At 38.3% G+C, this 16,640-nt stretch overlaps 1 protein-coding gene across 1 annotated transcript in view; it reads left to right on the top strand.

Moving 5' to 3' along the window:
• Window positions 1-16,640, top strand: part of LOC134759923 (phosphatidylinositol 3,4,5-trisphosphate 3-phosphatase TPTE2-like) — a 129,183-nt gene that overhangs the window by 62,626 nt on the left and 49,917 nt on the right. Inside the window, 3 exon segments of the mRNA XM_063715080.1 lie at window positions 6,939-6,998; window positions 13,889-13,939; window positions 15,431-15,592. Of these exon segments, the coding sequence (XP_063571150.1) occupies window positions 6,939-6,998; window positions 13,889-13,939; window positions 15,431-15,592 (273 nt within the window).

Below are 16,640 nucleotides of genomic sequence, written 5' to 3'. Positions count from 1 at the left end.
TATACATATGAGCATGTGTATATATGTATGTAAACATATATGTATATATCCTTTAGCATATATATGTATATATACACATATATAGTTTATATATACATATATGTGTGTGTATATGCAGGTATATCTTGTTTTATTGTGCTTTACTTTATTGCCCCTCAGATATTACTTTTTTATAAACTGAAGGTTTGTAGCAACCCTGCATTGAGCAAGTCTCCTGGTTTTATTTTTCCAACAGCATGTTCTCACTTTGTGTCTCTGTCACATTTTAATAATTCTTGCAATATTCCAAACTTTTTATTATCATATCTGTTATGGTGATCTGTGATCAGTGATCTTTGATGTTGCTATTGTAATTGTATTGGGGCAATACAAACCATGTCCATATTAAGATGACAAGCCTAATCAATGACATGTTTGTTCCGACTGCTCCACTGACTAGCCATTCCCCCATCTCTCTCCTTCTCCTTGGGCCTCCCTATTCCCTGAGACACAACAATATTGAAAGTAGGCCATTTAATAAGCCTATGATGGTCTCTGAGTGTCCTAGTGAAAGGAAGAGTCACATGGCTCTCACTTTAAACCAAAAGCTAGAAATGATTGTGAGGAAGGCTAGACTTCTTGCACCAGTTCAGCCAAGTTGTGAATGTAAAACAAAAGCAAAACAAAAAAGCCAAAAAACTTCTTGAGGAAAATTAAGACTGCTACTCCAGTGAACATACAAATGATGAGAAAGCAAAACAGTCTGATTGCTAATATGAAGAATGTTTTAGTGGTCTGGATAAAGGATCAAACCAGCCACAGCATTCCCTTAAGCCAAAGCCTAATCCAGGACAAGGCCCTCATTCTCTTCGATTCAATGAAGCCTGGGAGAGGTAAGGAAGCTGCAGAAGAAAAGCTTGAAGCTAAAAGGTTGGTTCATGAGGTTTAAGGAAAGAAGCCATCTCCATAACATAAAAGTGCAAGGTAAACAGCAAGTGCTGATGCAGAAGCAGCAGCAAGTTATCCAGAAGATCTAGCTGAGATAATTGATGAAGGTGGCCACACTAAACAACACATTTTCAATGTAGACAAGATAGCCTTTTAATGGAAGAAGATGCCATCTAGGACTTTTATATTTAGAGAGGAGATGTCAATGCATGGTTTCTAATCTTCAAAGCACAGGCCAATTCTCTTGTTAGGGGCTAATGAAGCTGGTGACTTTAAGTTGAATCCAACAATCATTGACTATTCTGAAAATCCTAGGGCCCTTAGGAATTATGCTAAATCAAGCAAGATGGGTGACTAGAGATGCCTGGTGCTCATCTCCCCTACAAGAAAGAACCTAGGCAAGAAATACACATCTAAGATTTGATTAGAGTATCAGAGGGATAGTCCTGGAGTGCAGCAAAGGAGTGGAGATGCATCTGTGGTGACTGGAAGTTGCCACAGCATGGAAGCACTCAGCCTGTGCAGCCCCTTCTGCCCCATCTGGATTGAATTGGCCCAGAGACAGGAGGGACTTCTCATTGCAGGGTGAAGGTAAGCAGAAGATCCCTGCCACCCCGCTGCCATCACAAACACAAAGTCTTTACAACAGGAGAATCTCACAGTCTTTGCAAGCCCTGAGGCCAGTTTGGAGTACTGCCAAGAATTGACACAGCTGCATGTCCTGGACTAGGAGTACAAGGTGAAGACTTCCCACCCCCAGAGACTTAAGCTGCAGTAACACAGCACCTTCAGACCAGAGTCATCTCTTGAGTGTGCCCTCTTCTGGGGGCCAGTAGCCACTGTGCCTCTCCAGCGCTGGAGCTTTATCTTCAGTACACCAAGCCCACATGGGTGGGTTAAAGCCACAATCCCAGCTGTGTGGAGGTTGGTCCTAGGACTGGCTGTAACTCAAGTACTGCAGAGCAGGGAAATCAACCCCCACCACCACACTTCCAGACAGAGGAATAATCTGCAGTCCCATCCAGGGTAAACTCACTCTTAAGACAGCCAAACCACTACATGCCCTCTCCCAAGTGGGAGAGGCTCCTAAGCCTCTGAGCAGCTGATACACCCCCAGGTCAACAGAGTGACTATGAGCCCATGCTCAGGACCTGAGAAACAGCCTTGCAGGCCCCATCCACCACAGACATGCTCCTGGCCTGCCCAGGAGCCCTCTGCCTTTAATAAGGGCCTGAGAAACAGTCCCACAGGCTGCCCCCAGTAGGCACACCACCGAGTGGGCCTTGCACCTGTGTCTCAGACCTGAGAGACAAGCAGCTGTGTATGCCCAAGTCTCAGGGCCGAGAAACAACCCTGGGAGCTTACTCTGGCCAGCAGACTGTCAGGCCAACTAAGCAGCCACATACCTATGTCCCAGCTTGAGGAACAGCCCTTTAGGCCACCCCCCACAGAAACACTCCCAGGCCAACTAAGCAGCTGTGCAACCTTTCATGAGCCTGAGAAACAGTCCTGTGTCCATTCCCAGAAGATGCACCTCCAGACCAGCCAGTCAGCCATGAATGCCCATGTCCTGGACCTAAGAAAGAGCCCCATGGGCTACTCCCAGAAGACATGCCCCTAGGCCAGCCGAGCAGCCTCGTGTCCACATCCTGGCTCATAGAAGCAGTCCCCTGGGCTTCCCCTGGCAGGCACCACCCAGGCCAGCTGAGCAGCAGTGTGCCCACATTCTGAGCTAGAATAGCTCTGTGGACTACCCCCAGCAGACACACATCCAGGACAGCTGAGAAATCATTTGACTATGTCCCAGGCCTGAGAAACACCCCCTCTTGGCCAGCCCTGGCAAGGATATCTTCAGTCCAGCTTAGCAGCTATGCAGCTATATATTTGGCCCATGAGTTTCCCCCAGCAGACTGGCCCCAGGCCAGATGAGCAGCTGTGTACCCACATACCAGGTATGGGAAACAGCCCTTCAGGCCACTCCTGGAGTGCATGCTTCCAGGCCAGGCAAACAGCTGTGTGCCAGCATCCTGGGCCTGAGAAACTGTCCTGCAAGGCACATCTGGCAGGCATGCCCTGGTTGAGCAACTGCATCCCCATGCTCCTGGCTAGAGTGACAGGACCATGGCCAGCCGCATAAAGCCATACTCCAAGTTTTCTGACCCACTGTATGCCTGCACACACCCCTACCCTGAGAAACAGCCCAGTGAGCCCACTCCTGGCAAGGCTGCACCACCATCACCACAAACTTCCTTAGCCTAGGCCACTGAGTAACTTGGAAATGTTACTAGTGTGGATCACAGCTGAATAAACTATATGGAGACTACACTTACTGCATCCATGTAGAACCAAGGCCAGTATACCCCAATGAACTGACATCCAAGACCCATTCATACAAATAAATTCATACAAGTAAACCTACTCCATAAAATTGGAAAAGGTGACTTTTTCACCAGATGCATAGAAATCAATTCAGAAACACAGCAACCGTGAAAATGCAAGAAAACATGTCATCTACAAAGGGAAATAATAATTATCCAGTAATAGAACCCAATCATAAACATATGAAATGACAGAAAAAAGAATAATCTTAAGGAAACTCAGTGAGATATAAGGTAATACAGATAGACAAGTCAATGAAATCAGGAAAACATGATTTGAAAGAGAAATTCAGTAAAGATACAGATATCATAAAAATAACCAAACAGAAGCCCTAAGAGCTAAACAGTTCAATAGATGAAATGAAAAAATACAATCAACGGCTTTACAGACAAGAACAAGCAGAAGAAATAATTTCTGAACTTGAAGACAAGTCTTTTGAAATAACACAGGAAGGCAAAAAAGGATAAAAAAGAATGAAAAAAGCCTACAGGATTCATGGGACACCATTAATTTGATCAAATATTCATATTATGGGCATTCCAGAAGGAAAAGCTCATATTTAATAAAATGAGAGCATAAAACTTCCTAAGTCTTGAGACAGAGCTAGACATCTAGTTCCAGAAAGATCAAAGAACCCCAAATACATTCAACCCAGACATTATAGTCAAATTGTGAAAAATCAAAGACAAAGATTTTTTAAAATAGCAAGAGAAAAGCAACACACTTATAATGGAATCCCCATTAGACTAACATCTGATTTCTCAGCAGAAACCTTAGGCTAGAAGAGAATGGGATGATATATTCGAAGTTCTGAAAGAAAAAAAATCTTTCAGCCAAGAATATTATACCCAGAACAGCTATCCTTTACAAATGAAGAAGACATAAAATCTGTCATAGATAAACAAAAACCAAGATAATTCATCAACACTAGACCAGCCTTACAAGAAATGCCCAAGGGAGTCTTACATCTGGAAGTAAAAAGATGATAACCACCATCATAAAAACATGCAAAACTTTAAAAGTCACTGTTAGAGTCAATACATAAAGGAGAAAGAGAAAGGAATGAAACCTTATCACTACAGAAAACTACCCAACTTCAAAAGTAAACAGGAAGAAAGGAATAAAACATATACAAAACAACCAGAAAACAATAAAATGTTGGAAGTAACTCCTCACCTACCAATAATAACTTTGAATGTTAATAGATTAAATACCCCATGAAGGATATAGACTTACTGAATGGATTAAAAAATAAGACCCGACTATATTTTATCTAAAAGAAACCCACCTTACTGGTAAAGAAACACATAGACTGATAATGAAGGGATGGAAAAAGATATTCTATGCAAATGGAAGCCAAAAGTGAGCAGGAATAGCTATACTTGTATCAGACAAAACAGAGTTCAAGTTAAAAACCATAAAAATTGACAAACAAAATTATTATGTAGTAATAAAGTGTTCAATTTGGTAAGAAATATAATTGTAATATGTGTATAATTGTAAATATGTATGCACTCAAATACCAGAGCACCTAGATATATAAAGCGAATATTACTAGATCTAAAGAGGGAGATAGACCCCATTACCATAAAAGTTGGGCACTTCCGTATCCCACTTTCAGCATTGGACAAATCATCTAGACAGAAAATCAACAAAGAAACATCAGACTTAAATTCCACCATAGACCAAATGGACATAAGTAACAAACATACAGAACATCTCACCCAACAGCTGCAGAATACACATTCTTTTCATCAGCATATGAAACATTATCCAAGATAGACCATATGTTAGGCTACAAAACAAGTCTCAACAAATTTTTAAAAATTGAAATTCTATCAGGTATCTTATCTTACCACAATGGAATAAAACTAGACATTCATAACAAGAGGAACATTCAAAACTATACAGACATATGGAAATTAAACAACATGCCCTTGAGTTACAATGAGTGAAGAAAGAAATTAAGAATGAAATTTAAGAATTCTTTGAAACAAATGTAACTAGAAACACAATATACCAAAACAGGGGACACAGCAAAAGCAGTTATTAAGAAGTATGTTTTTAGCTTCATCCGTGTCCCTACAAAGGACATGAACTCATCATTTTTTCGGCAAACTATTGCAAGGACAAAACACCAAACATCGCATGTTCTCACTCATAGGTGGGAATTGAACAATGAGAACACTTGGACACAGGAAGGGGGACATCACACACTGGGGCCTGTTGTTGGGTAGGGGGAGGGGGGAGGGATAGCATTAGGAGATATACCTAATGTAAATGGCGAGTTAATGGGCGCAGCACACCAACATGGCACATGTATACATATGTAACAAACCTGCACATTGTGCACATGTACCCTAGAACTTAAAGTATAAAAAAAAAAAAAGAAGTATGTTTTTAGCAATAAATGCCTGGATCAAAAAAACTAGAAAACTTTCAAATAAACCACTGAACAATTCTACCTCAAGAAACTGGAACAGTAAGAACAAACCAAACCCCAAATTATTAAAAGGAAATAAATAATGAAGACCAAACAGAAATAAACAAGTTTGAGGCAAAAATTACAAAAGGTTAACAACAAAAAGCAGGTTTAAAAAATATCAACAAACCATTAGCTAGACTAATTAAGAAAAAGGGAAGACCCAAATAAGTAAAATCAGAAACAAAAAAAGAGACCTCATAACAGATATGACAGAAATAAAAAGAATTATTAAAGACTATTATGAGCAACTCTACAATAAATTTGAAAACCTAGAGGAGGTGGACAAAATCCTTGACCCATACGACCTACCAAGACTAAACCAAGAAGAAATAGAAAACCTGAACAGACCAAAAATAAGTAATGAGATTGAATCAGTAATAAAAAGGCTTTCAACAAAGTCCAGGACCTGATGGCTTCACCACTTAATCCTCACTTGTGAAAAGAAGAGTCATTTGCTATAGCAAACTTCATTGTTGGCCTGTTTTAAGAAACTGCCTCAGCCACTCCAACCATTGGTAACCACCACTCTGATCAGTCAGCAGCCATGAACATGGAGGCAATGCCCTCCACCAGCAAAAAGACTATGACTTGCTAAAGGCTCAGGTGATCATTAGCATTTTTTAACCAATAAAGTAGTTTTTAATTAAGGTATGTACATAAGTTTTTTGAACATAATGCCATTGCAAACTTAACAGGCTACAGTGTAGGGTAAACATAACTTTTATATGCACAGGGGAACCAAAACATTTGTGTGAGTTGCTTAATGCAGTTTTTGCTTTATTGCAGTGGTCTGGAATGAAACCTACAATGTCTTTGAGATACGTCTATACACATATTATTTATATATTATATATCTGTATACATATTCTTTTATATATCTTTATATACATATATAGAGAAAGAGACAGAGAGAGAAAAGAAGATAAAAATATGCAAAATTCAGTGTTAGGAGTATCCATGAGGAAAGAGTTTCTGGTTAATGATTGTAATTTTCTTTCTTAAATATTAGGTCTTCCAGTGAGCTAAGTCATGTTTACTATATTCTTTAGATTCATTGGATTCTTGTTATTCAAATATATTTTTCATCACTATTTTGTGTAGCAAATATCTAATGATATATTTTTGCATTTTTTTTTGGTGGCTAAAGTATGTTAGAACGACTTTCCAAGTTTGAAGTTGAAGATGCTGAAAATGTTGCTTCATATGAGTAAGTCAGTTTGAAGTATGAAAGGAGGGAGCCACTGATGGATCTCTTACCTTTAGTGAAATAGGGCTTCTGCTGAGGCAAGAAGGAAAAAGGGAAACTATGGAAAGATATCAAAATGTATGGGTGGGAGGGTACACTGTATTTACTCCAGTTGAATTCTTAGACAAGTATTATTTTGAAAAAAAAATTCCATCCATTCAGAAATAAATGTTCTTCTAGCTTGAAAATGTAAAAAGTATTCTTAGAGGAAATTAATTCCATTAAAAGTTTTTTTTTTGAAAAAAACAGGAATGCAGAATGCTACTTAACTCATCAATAGTGAACGTTTCTCATTTTTACTGGATATGGTGTGATTCCCAATTTTGTAGATTTTGCCTATGAGCAAATAGTATTGATAGCAAAAGCAAACATGTTTTGCTAACTAAAGACCTCCTTATGCTCATTGGGATTTTATTCTTATTTGTTTCTAATCTCACTAGAGTACTTCCTGTTGCACTGACCTGAAGGCATTTTATCATGTACTCACTGTAATGAAACAATACATTCTTAAACTGGCTTGTGTCTGAACTGCAGACATATTCGGGAGATTTTTCTTCTGCTTCTTTCTTGCCCAGTCGTATAACCATTCTCCAGCTTGTGTCAATGCTGGAGAGGAAGTACTGCCATAGAGGAAGTTAACTCACCATGGTTGTAAGCTGTTGGTGTCTAAACAAAGATCGGAAACAAAGAGGGCAAATACAAATAGTTTTTCAAATTACCCTGAATTTGCCACTGAATTAAACTGTGTGTCTGCAAATTAGCTATACATTTTCTGTAATGGAGCTGCCCAGGGCTGAAACAAAATTAGACAGATTAAGCAAGGCAAGCATTTCCTTCTTTCCCTGCTCCAAACAAAATAAAGCAGGTTTTCATTTTATTTTATTTTTAAATTACAAAGTCTCATTACATAGATATAGGAGGAATTTGCAGTAGTCCCTGTGAGAAATGCTGGTGTTTCATACCAGGGGGATGATATTGGATTTATAGTAAAAGCTGGAATCAGCGCTTGGCTTTGACATCATATGTTCATTCACCTGATACTCAGCAAGTCACTAACCCTCTTTAACTTTCAGATTATTCAAATGTAAACTGGCTATAATGCAATCTATGTACTGGATATTGTATTGTAAAAAATTAGTAATAAAACGAAAATAACATGCAAAAATACTTTGAAAACTCTGTAGTTCTGTAAATAGGTTTTATTCTAAAAACTGAAAATAACATAAGAGTTCATTAAAGGAAAATCAGAAAATACAATCAACAAATCTACCCACATATAGTCATGCTTAAACTTTGATGCATGCACTTCTAAGTTCTTTAAGCATATACTTTTTTTGTTTATAGATATGAGACCATACTTATTCTTTTGTAAATAACCTTATTACTTAATGACATCATGACTATATTTTTTTGTTAATATATATTCATGTGCACTTACAACATTATTTGTAACAGTTGTGTAATATTTCATGGTGTAGATGTGCTGTAATTCATTTAATAGTCAGATATTGCTGAACAATTAAGTTTTTTACAAGTTTTTAACTGTTACAAAAATGAATATATTTGAGGCTAAATCTCTGTATACTGTTGGTTATTTGCTTGTTATAAATTCTCAGAAGTGGAAATTCTGCATCAAAGGGAATGATTGTGACGCTATTGATATTGATATGTGCTTTAACATCAAGATGCAAAGTGTACATTTCTCCCCTCCCACACTTAACAGTAGCCATCATTGATTTCTCTGATATTAGTAAATATATTTGTTCTAATGCACATTCTTTGACACACCTTCATTTATCCTTTTCTGTCTTTGGACTGGAAAGTTAAATCTATTGATCCTTTTTCTATTTTATGTAATATAAGCAATTTCTCCCAGGTTGTCTTGCTTTTTCATTATATAAAAGCATTTAATCCTCATGTAATCAAATGTATCTGTACTTTTCTTTGTGATTATGCCTTTAATATTATTCTCAGAAAGTCCTTCTTACCCCAAGATTTTAAATATATTCACCAAAATTTTTGTTTTGAATTTATTTTCTTCATTTAAATAAAATATCTGCCCTGAATTTACTTTGTCTTAAGGTATAAAGTGTAGAAATTTACTTTTCTCCTAAGTAACTCATAGTTTTCTCAGCATGAACATGTCATCCCCCTGTATTGTCCTTACCCTGTTTTAGTGATCTAGAGTGAGCAGGAAGACCAGAGTCACTACAGTGTTTTTCGTGCTTTGCATCATGGCCATCTCCCTACCCCGAGTCTGTACCAGAGAAAAATGTGTCCAGTGGGAGAGATAGCACCTGCCTTCAATACAAATCCCATTTCATTAAACATGGTCTTGTTAGTGTCATGTAGCTTCCACCTTCTACTGATAAAAAATGAGTCATGTTCATAGTTAATATTTGTGCTTTTAATTCACCTTTGATATTAATATTGGAACTTTTAGTGTTTTAAGGTTTAGTATCTCATATCTTTATCTATCTTTTTTTTCTTTTTGAGCCGGAGTCTCGCTCTGTCACCAGGCTGGAGTGCAGTGGCGCCATCTCAGCTCACTGCAACCTCCGCCTCCCAGGTTCAAGCGATTCTCCTGCCTCAGCCTCCTGAGTAGCTGGGACTACAGGCATGCACGACCACGCCCAGCTAATTTTCTGTATTTTTAGTAGAGACGGAGTTTCACCATGTTGGCGAGGATGGTCTCGATCTCTTGACCTCATGATCCGCCTGCCTTGGCCACCCAAAGTGCTGGGATTACAGGCGTGAGCCACCGCGCCTGGCCTCTATCTCTTTATTTCTGAATTGTCATTTAAATTTAGTTTTTGTCTCTCGTGTATAGCATGTAATGCCTTTAATTTCAAAGTTATCTGACAGTATTTCTCAATATGCAATATGAGAGTAATATGTTTGTATTTATGATTTCTGGTATGTTCAGTTTTATTTATCATCTTTTTCTTTATTAAAAATACTTTGATATTTTCTTTGTAAATTTGTCTATATTTTGCTATTAATTGATTTGTTTTTATCCCTTGCATTTTTTATTGATATGCAAGTCAGAAGCCCATTTCTAGTCTATCAATGTTTATATTTAAATGTTTAGAAAACATAATTATACCATTTTTTCCATTAATATCGAGAATAAAACTGGACTTGTACCTGTGAAAGATAAGAAATGCAACCTCCCTTTACTTCTATCTTCTTCCACACCTTGAATCCTAGTGTAAGAATGCCTAAAAATTCAAATCAATACTATTATTCATGATTTTATATTATTTATCTTTACTTTTAGAATCATTTATTTACATTTTCACCTGCTACTTTTTTTTTTATTATTATACTTTAAGTTCTAGGGTACATGTGCACAACATGCAGGTTTGTTACATATTTATGCATGTGCCATATTGGTGTGCTGCACCCATTAATTTGTCATTTACATTAGATGTATCTCCTAATGCTATCCCTCCCCCATCCCCCCACCCCATGACAGGCCCCGGTGTGTGATGTTCCCCTTCCTGTGTCCAAGGGTTCTCATTGTTCAATTCTCACCTATGAGTGAGAACCAAAACATGTTTGGTTTTCTGACCTTGCGATAGTTTGCTGAGAATGATGGTTTCCGGCTTCATCCATGTCCCTACAAAGGACATGAACTCATCCTTTTTTATGGCTGCATAGTATTCCATGGTGTATATGTGCCACATTTTCTTAATCCAGTCTATCATTGTTGGACATTTGGCTTGGTTCCAAGTCTGCTATTGTGAATAGTGTCGCAGTAAACATACGTGTGCATGTGTCTTTATAGCAGCATGATTTATAGTCCTTTGGATATACACCCAGTAATGGGATGGCTGGGTCAAATGGTATTTCTAGTTCTAGATCCTTGAGGAATTGCCACACTGACTTCCACAATGGTTGAACTAGTTTACAGTCCCACCAACAGTGTAAAAGTGTTCCTATTTCTCCACATCCTCTCCAGCACCTGTTGTTTCTTGACTTTTTAATGATCACCATTCTAACTGGTGTGAGATGGTATCTCATTGTGGTTTTGATTTGCATTTCTCTGATGGCCAGTGATGATGAGCATTTTTTCATGTGTCTGTTGGCTGCATAAATGTCTTCTTTTGAGAAGTGTCTGTTCATATCCTTCACCCACTTTTTGATGGGGTTGTTTTTTTCTTGTAAATTTGTTTGAGTTCTTTGTAGATTCTGGATATTAGCCCTTTGTCAGATGAGTAGATTGCAAAAATTTTCTCCCATTCTATAGGTTGCCTGTTCACTCTGATGGTAGGTTCTTTTGCTGTGCAGAAGCTCTTTAGTTTAATTAGATCCTGTTTGTGAATTTTGGCTTTTGTTGCCATTGCTTTTGTTCACCTGCTACATTTTTATGCTACATTAACAATTATTATTTAGACTTACCTAATTTTGAGTTTATATTATTTACCATCTTTTCTCTGTAAGTCATCTTCCTTATTTCTGTGTTCTTCATTTTGATTCATTGCTCAGCTGACTCAAGAACTTTGAGTAATTGTTTTTAGGAAAGGTACATGGAGGCTGTGCTTCGTGTTGCTTCATGTTGGAGTGTCTGTCTGTTGCTCCCGAGTGTAAACAGTACTTTTCCTGGATATGAATTTACTGAGTCGTAGTTATTTCCCTGCAAACTCTGCACATAACTGCTTGAAGCTGCATTTACATAGTACACTTTTTTTAACCCAAAAAGTCTCAATTGTGTATTTACTTGGTATAGTTTCAGGGGACACTGAAACAGATTAAGGGGCTAAAGCCACCCAAGCCACTTCTTCATGCCTTCGTAACCTGTCAGGCTTGGTTCTGTATGGTGACATTGTCAAGTGAGTTCAGATTTATGACATTTCCTTGATACCCAGAGATCCAGTAGACTGTGTGGGATCAGAGGTTCTTGTAGTAAGGGAGTGGCAACTTGAGGAGAGAATTCACCTCTTTTGGCCAATTGATCCTCCATCTACATCAGCCTTCACTCTCCAAGCCTTGGGCGGAGGTGGTGGGTCCAGGTGGAGAGGGGAAGATTAGAAGGATTGGGGATTTCCTTTATCTCAGGTTAACCTAACATCATTCATCAAAGGCCAATTTTTTTTTTTTTAACTTTTATTTTAGGTTTGGAGGTACACGTGAGGTTTGTTACATAGGTAAACTTGTGTCAGGGAGGTTTTTTTTTTTTACATATTATTTCATCATCCAGGTATTAAGCTCAGTACTCAAATAGTTATCTTTTCTGCTCCTCTCTCTCCTCCTACCCTCCCCACTTAAGTAGACCCTAGTGTCTATTTCCTTCTTTGTGTTCATAAGTCCTTATGATTTAGCTACCACTGATAGGTGAGAACATTCAGTATTTGGTTTTCTGTTTCTGCACTAGTTTGCTAAGGATAAGAGCCTCCAGCTCCATCCATGTTCCCACAAAATACATGATCTCATTCTTTTTTTATGGCTGCATAGTATTCCATTGTATATATGTACCACATTTTCTTTATCCAATCTGTCACTGATGGGTACCTAGGCTGATTGCCTGTCTTTGCTATTGTAAATAGTGCTGCAGTGAACATTCATATGCATGTATCTTTATAGTAGAATGATTTATATTCTTCTGGGTATCTACTCAGTAATGGGATTGCTCAGTCAAATAGTTCTGCTTTTAGCTCTTCAAGGTGTTGCCATACTGCTTTTTACAGTGGTTGAACTAATTTACACTCCCACCAACAATGTATAAGTGTTCCCTTTTCTCTGCAACCTTGCCCGCATCTGTTATTTTTTGACTTTTTAGTAATAGCCATTCTGACAGGTGTGAAATGGTATCTCACTGTGGTTTTGATTTGCATTTCTCTAATTTGTGATATTGAGCTTTTCTTCATATGCTTGTTGGCCACATGTATGTCTTCTTTTGAGAAATGTCTGTTCATGTCAAAGGCCAATTGTCAGTGCCCCAGTTCTGCTCAGTATCTGCCCTCTTTGTTCTCCAGTCTTAGGCACAGGCTGTGAGCATTGTCTTAGGATTCATGGCTCTCGGGGTAAAATTTGAGTTCTGTGTTGGAGGCTTCAGTATGACAGAAACTTCCTGAAGACTTCTCCTACTGAAACCTCCTGTGTTGGAGGCTTCTCCTGAAGAGCCTCCAACACAGGAGGCTTCAGTAGGACAAAAAAAATTGTTCCTCATCAGCTACCTTGTCTCCAGCCATAAGGTAAAATGAGGCATTATTGGAGGCTCCATTAAACAGGTTCTCCTTCCTTTGATTAATGGAAGGAGCCCAGTCTTTCGGGTGTTTGTCCTTTGAAGTGTATCTTACTAAAATGTCTTACCTCTGAAGTTCCTTTGCAACCTCATATGCGACTCTTGCTAATGTGTATCTGTTCACTAGGTGTCTAGTTTGAGGAGATGACAAGAGCATCATTTACTCCCTATGCTCATTCCTGAAACACCTTATTTTATTGCGGTGGAAACTGAGATCTGGCCAAAGTTTGACGACTTGCCCAGGCTGGCATTAAAATACAGTTCTCTTCTACCACCCTTTTCTGTCTTCATGCTATACTCCTTGAGTTGATGACCACAAGTTTAAGTTTAGTATTGCCATAAAGTTGGGGTTGGGGCTTTGCATGCAATGGAAATGTTACTAAACATCCAAAGTTTACTGTCTTCTGGATAGCATAGTAAACAAGTAAAATACTCATGGAGCAGGAAGAATAAAATTTTAGCTATTAGTAAAAAGCATTTTGTTATACAACTTCTGAATAATTTTCTTTTAAAATTATATTTATAAAGGCCTTTGTTTTTTGGTTAAATTTACAATATATGTTAGAAGAAATCTGATTAATTTTATTTTTACTTCTTTTTGCAGCAGCAAGATTAAGAAAATTGTGCGTTCAATTGTATCATCCTTTGCATTTGGGTATGTGAGACATAGAAAACACCATGTATTAAATATATCTGAGACTTGGCTGGGCGCAGTGGCTCACACCTGTAATCCCAGCCCTCTGGGAGGCCGAGGCGGGTGGATCACATGAAGTCAGGAGTTCAAGACCAGCCTGGCTAACATGGTGAAACCCCATCTCTACTAAAAATACAAAAATTAGCCAAGCATAATGGTGGGTGCCTGTAATCCCAGCTACTCAGGAGGCTGAGGCAGAAGAATCGCTTGAACCGAGGAGGTATAAGTTGCAGTGAGCTGAAATTGCACCATTGCACTGCAGCCTGGGTGACAGAGCAAGACTCCATGTAAAAAAAAAAAAAAAAAAGAAAAAAAAATATATGAGTCTCATATATATCTACACATACATATATATATATATGAGACTTAATATTTCAATGAGAAACACTGAAATAAAATGACAAAAAAGCATTTCCATTGTCCATTGGTTGCTAAGTAGCCATGTGCCCCATCTAATGTAATCTAATTTATCATGGAATTTTGGTTTCAGCTGGACATTAAGAATTGCAAATAAATGGCTTTTGCCTAAGATTAATAGTAACATATTAATATTGTTTTTCTTCCATCTGCAAAAGTAACATTAATGAAAATCAAATGTTAAAATTCTATAATTATTAGTAAAGTGTTTTATTAAGTACCTTATACATATCTGAAATTACTCTTTAATTCTGGAAACAATTTACTTAGACTCTTCTCTGGATAAGAGTAAGATTTCATACTATGATATAGATTTATGCAATATAATTGTTTCCTTTTGAATTAATAATATTTGAATTCGAGCTGCAAGTTTTTAAAAAACTACTTCAAAGACTAATTCATCTTCATAGATTAGGCAAATAGTCTAATCAATTTATGGAGAATGTATTTAGAATACGTAACAGCAAGTGGCAGGAGGTACTTTAGAGTTCAAGACTCATATGCCCATCACTATGCTAGAAGTACCCATAAATATGGAATCATGTACTTGTTGAAAATGTCACTGATGAGAAATCCTGGTCTTTTAAGAGCTTATGTTACTCATGCTTTCATTTGGTTTTTATTAATAAATTCTTTAGAATTATCCAGATTAATGAGGGCTTATTTTTTTATGAGAAATTGGTATAAACTTCTTATGAAATTCTCAAATTTTAAGAAGAGTTTCTAAACAGACACAGGTGATTTTAATTCAGTTTTACTTTTCTCTCTTGAGGTGTTGGTCTGATGTGTCTACTATAAAAGGCCATGCTAATATCTTGTGAAGTGGTTTGGTGAGAATTTTGTTTATTAAGAACTGCTTTTATTGGGTGAAAACGGTGATTTTTCTGAGATTCTAAGGCATTACAGTTTTTCCTGCCACTGGGCAGCTTAATACTAAATAATAACATTTTGGTTCCTGATCAGTGGCTTAAATATAGTATAGCTATAGGGACAAATGCCCCTTTATCTTTGCATTTATTTATTTATTTATTTTAGAATATTTGGAGTTTTCCTGGTCTTACTGGATGTCACTCTCCTCCTTGCCGACCTAATTTTCACTGACAGCAAACTTTATATTCCTTTGGATTATCGTTCTATTTCTCTAGCTATTGCCTTATTTTTTCTCATGGATGTTCTTCTTCGAGTATTTGTAGAAGGGTAAGTTTGATTATTTTTATAATGCATTAAGCTATTTTGTACTTTTATAAGAAGCACTTTGGGAGGCTGAGGTGGGAGGATCCCAAGGTCAGGAGTTCGAGACAATCCTGGCCAACATGGTGAAACTCCGTCTCTACTAAAAATACAAAAATTAGCTGGGTGTGGTGGTGGTTGCCTGTAATCCCAGCTGCTTGGGAGGCTGAGGCGGGAGAATCGTTTGAACCTGGGAGGCAGAAGTTGCACTGAACCGAGATCACACCATTGCACTCTAGCCTGGGTGACAGGGCGAGACTCCATCTCAAAAATAAAAATAAAAATAAAAAAGAAGCATTTTAAAATAATTAACAGGAGCATTCACCACAAACTGACTTAAGAGCCTTTGGGCCTTATGAGAACATTGGCGGTAGTCTGGCGGTACCCCCCTTGGCCTGTGTTTGAGGTGGCCATGGATTGATGCTCCTCTGCCTTTGGACAGGGGTGGAAAGAGTGGGAGGGACTGCATCTTGTGGTTTGAGTGACAGCTCAGCCATAGCACAATAAAACACTAGGTAGACTTTTAAAGTTTTTGATCTAGGCCCTGATTCCCAGACAGCACCTTTGGATCCACCTGGAAGCTAGGAGAACTTGCCATCCTGAAGGGAAGGACACAGGCCTGGCTGCTTTTACCATGTGATGACTGTAGAGCCCCAGGGCCTTCAGCAAACTTCTGCAATAGCTAAGGAGTGGTTACAGCAGGTCTTGGGCAAGACCCAGTGCTGTGCTGGCCTCAGGTCTGACCCAATGCAGTCACAGTAGTGGTGGCCACAGGGGTGCTTGTGTCACTCAATCCCAAGCTTTAGGTGCCTCAGAAGAGAGAGAGAGAGACTCTGTTTGTTTGGGTGAAAGTAAGGGAAGAAAACAAGAGTCTCTTTTTGGTAATGCAGAGAATTATCCTGGATCTTGTGCAAGACCATTAAGACAGTACCACTATGAGTCTGCAAGAACCACAGAGTTTAGGAGGCTTGGGGTGCCCCCTAAAGCAGATACAGCTTAGATCACAATATCCAAG

Source organism: Pongo abelii, chromosome 14 (genome assembly GCF_028885655.2).
Source record: "Pongo abelii isolate AG06213 chromosome 14, NHGRI_mPonAbe1-v2.0_pri, whole genome shotgun sequence".
Taxonomy (NCBI): Eukaryota; Metazoa; Chordata; class Mammalia; order Primates; family Hominidae; genus Pongo; species Pongo abelii.
Note: the sequence above shows the minus strand (reverse complement) of the source record. Positions and strands in the feature narration are given on the sequence as shown.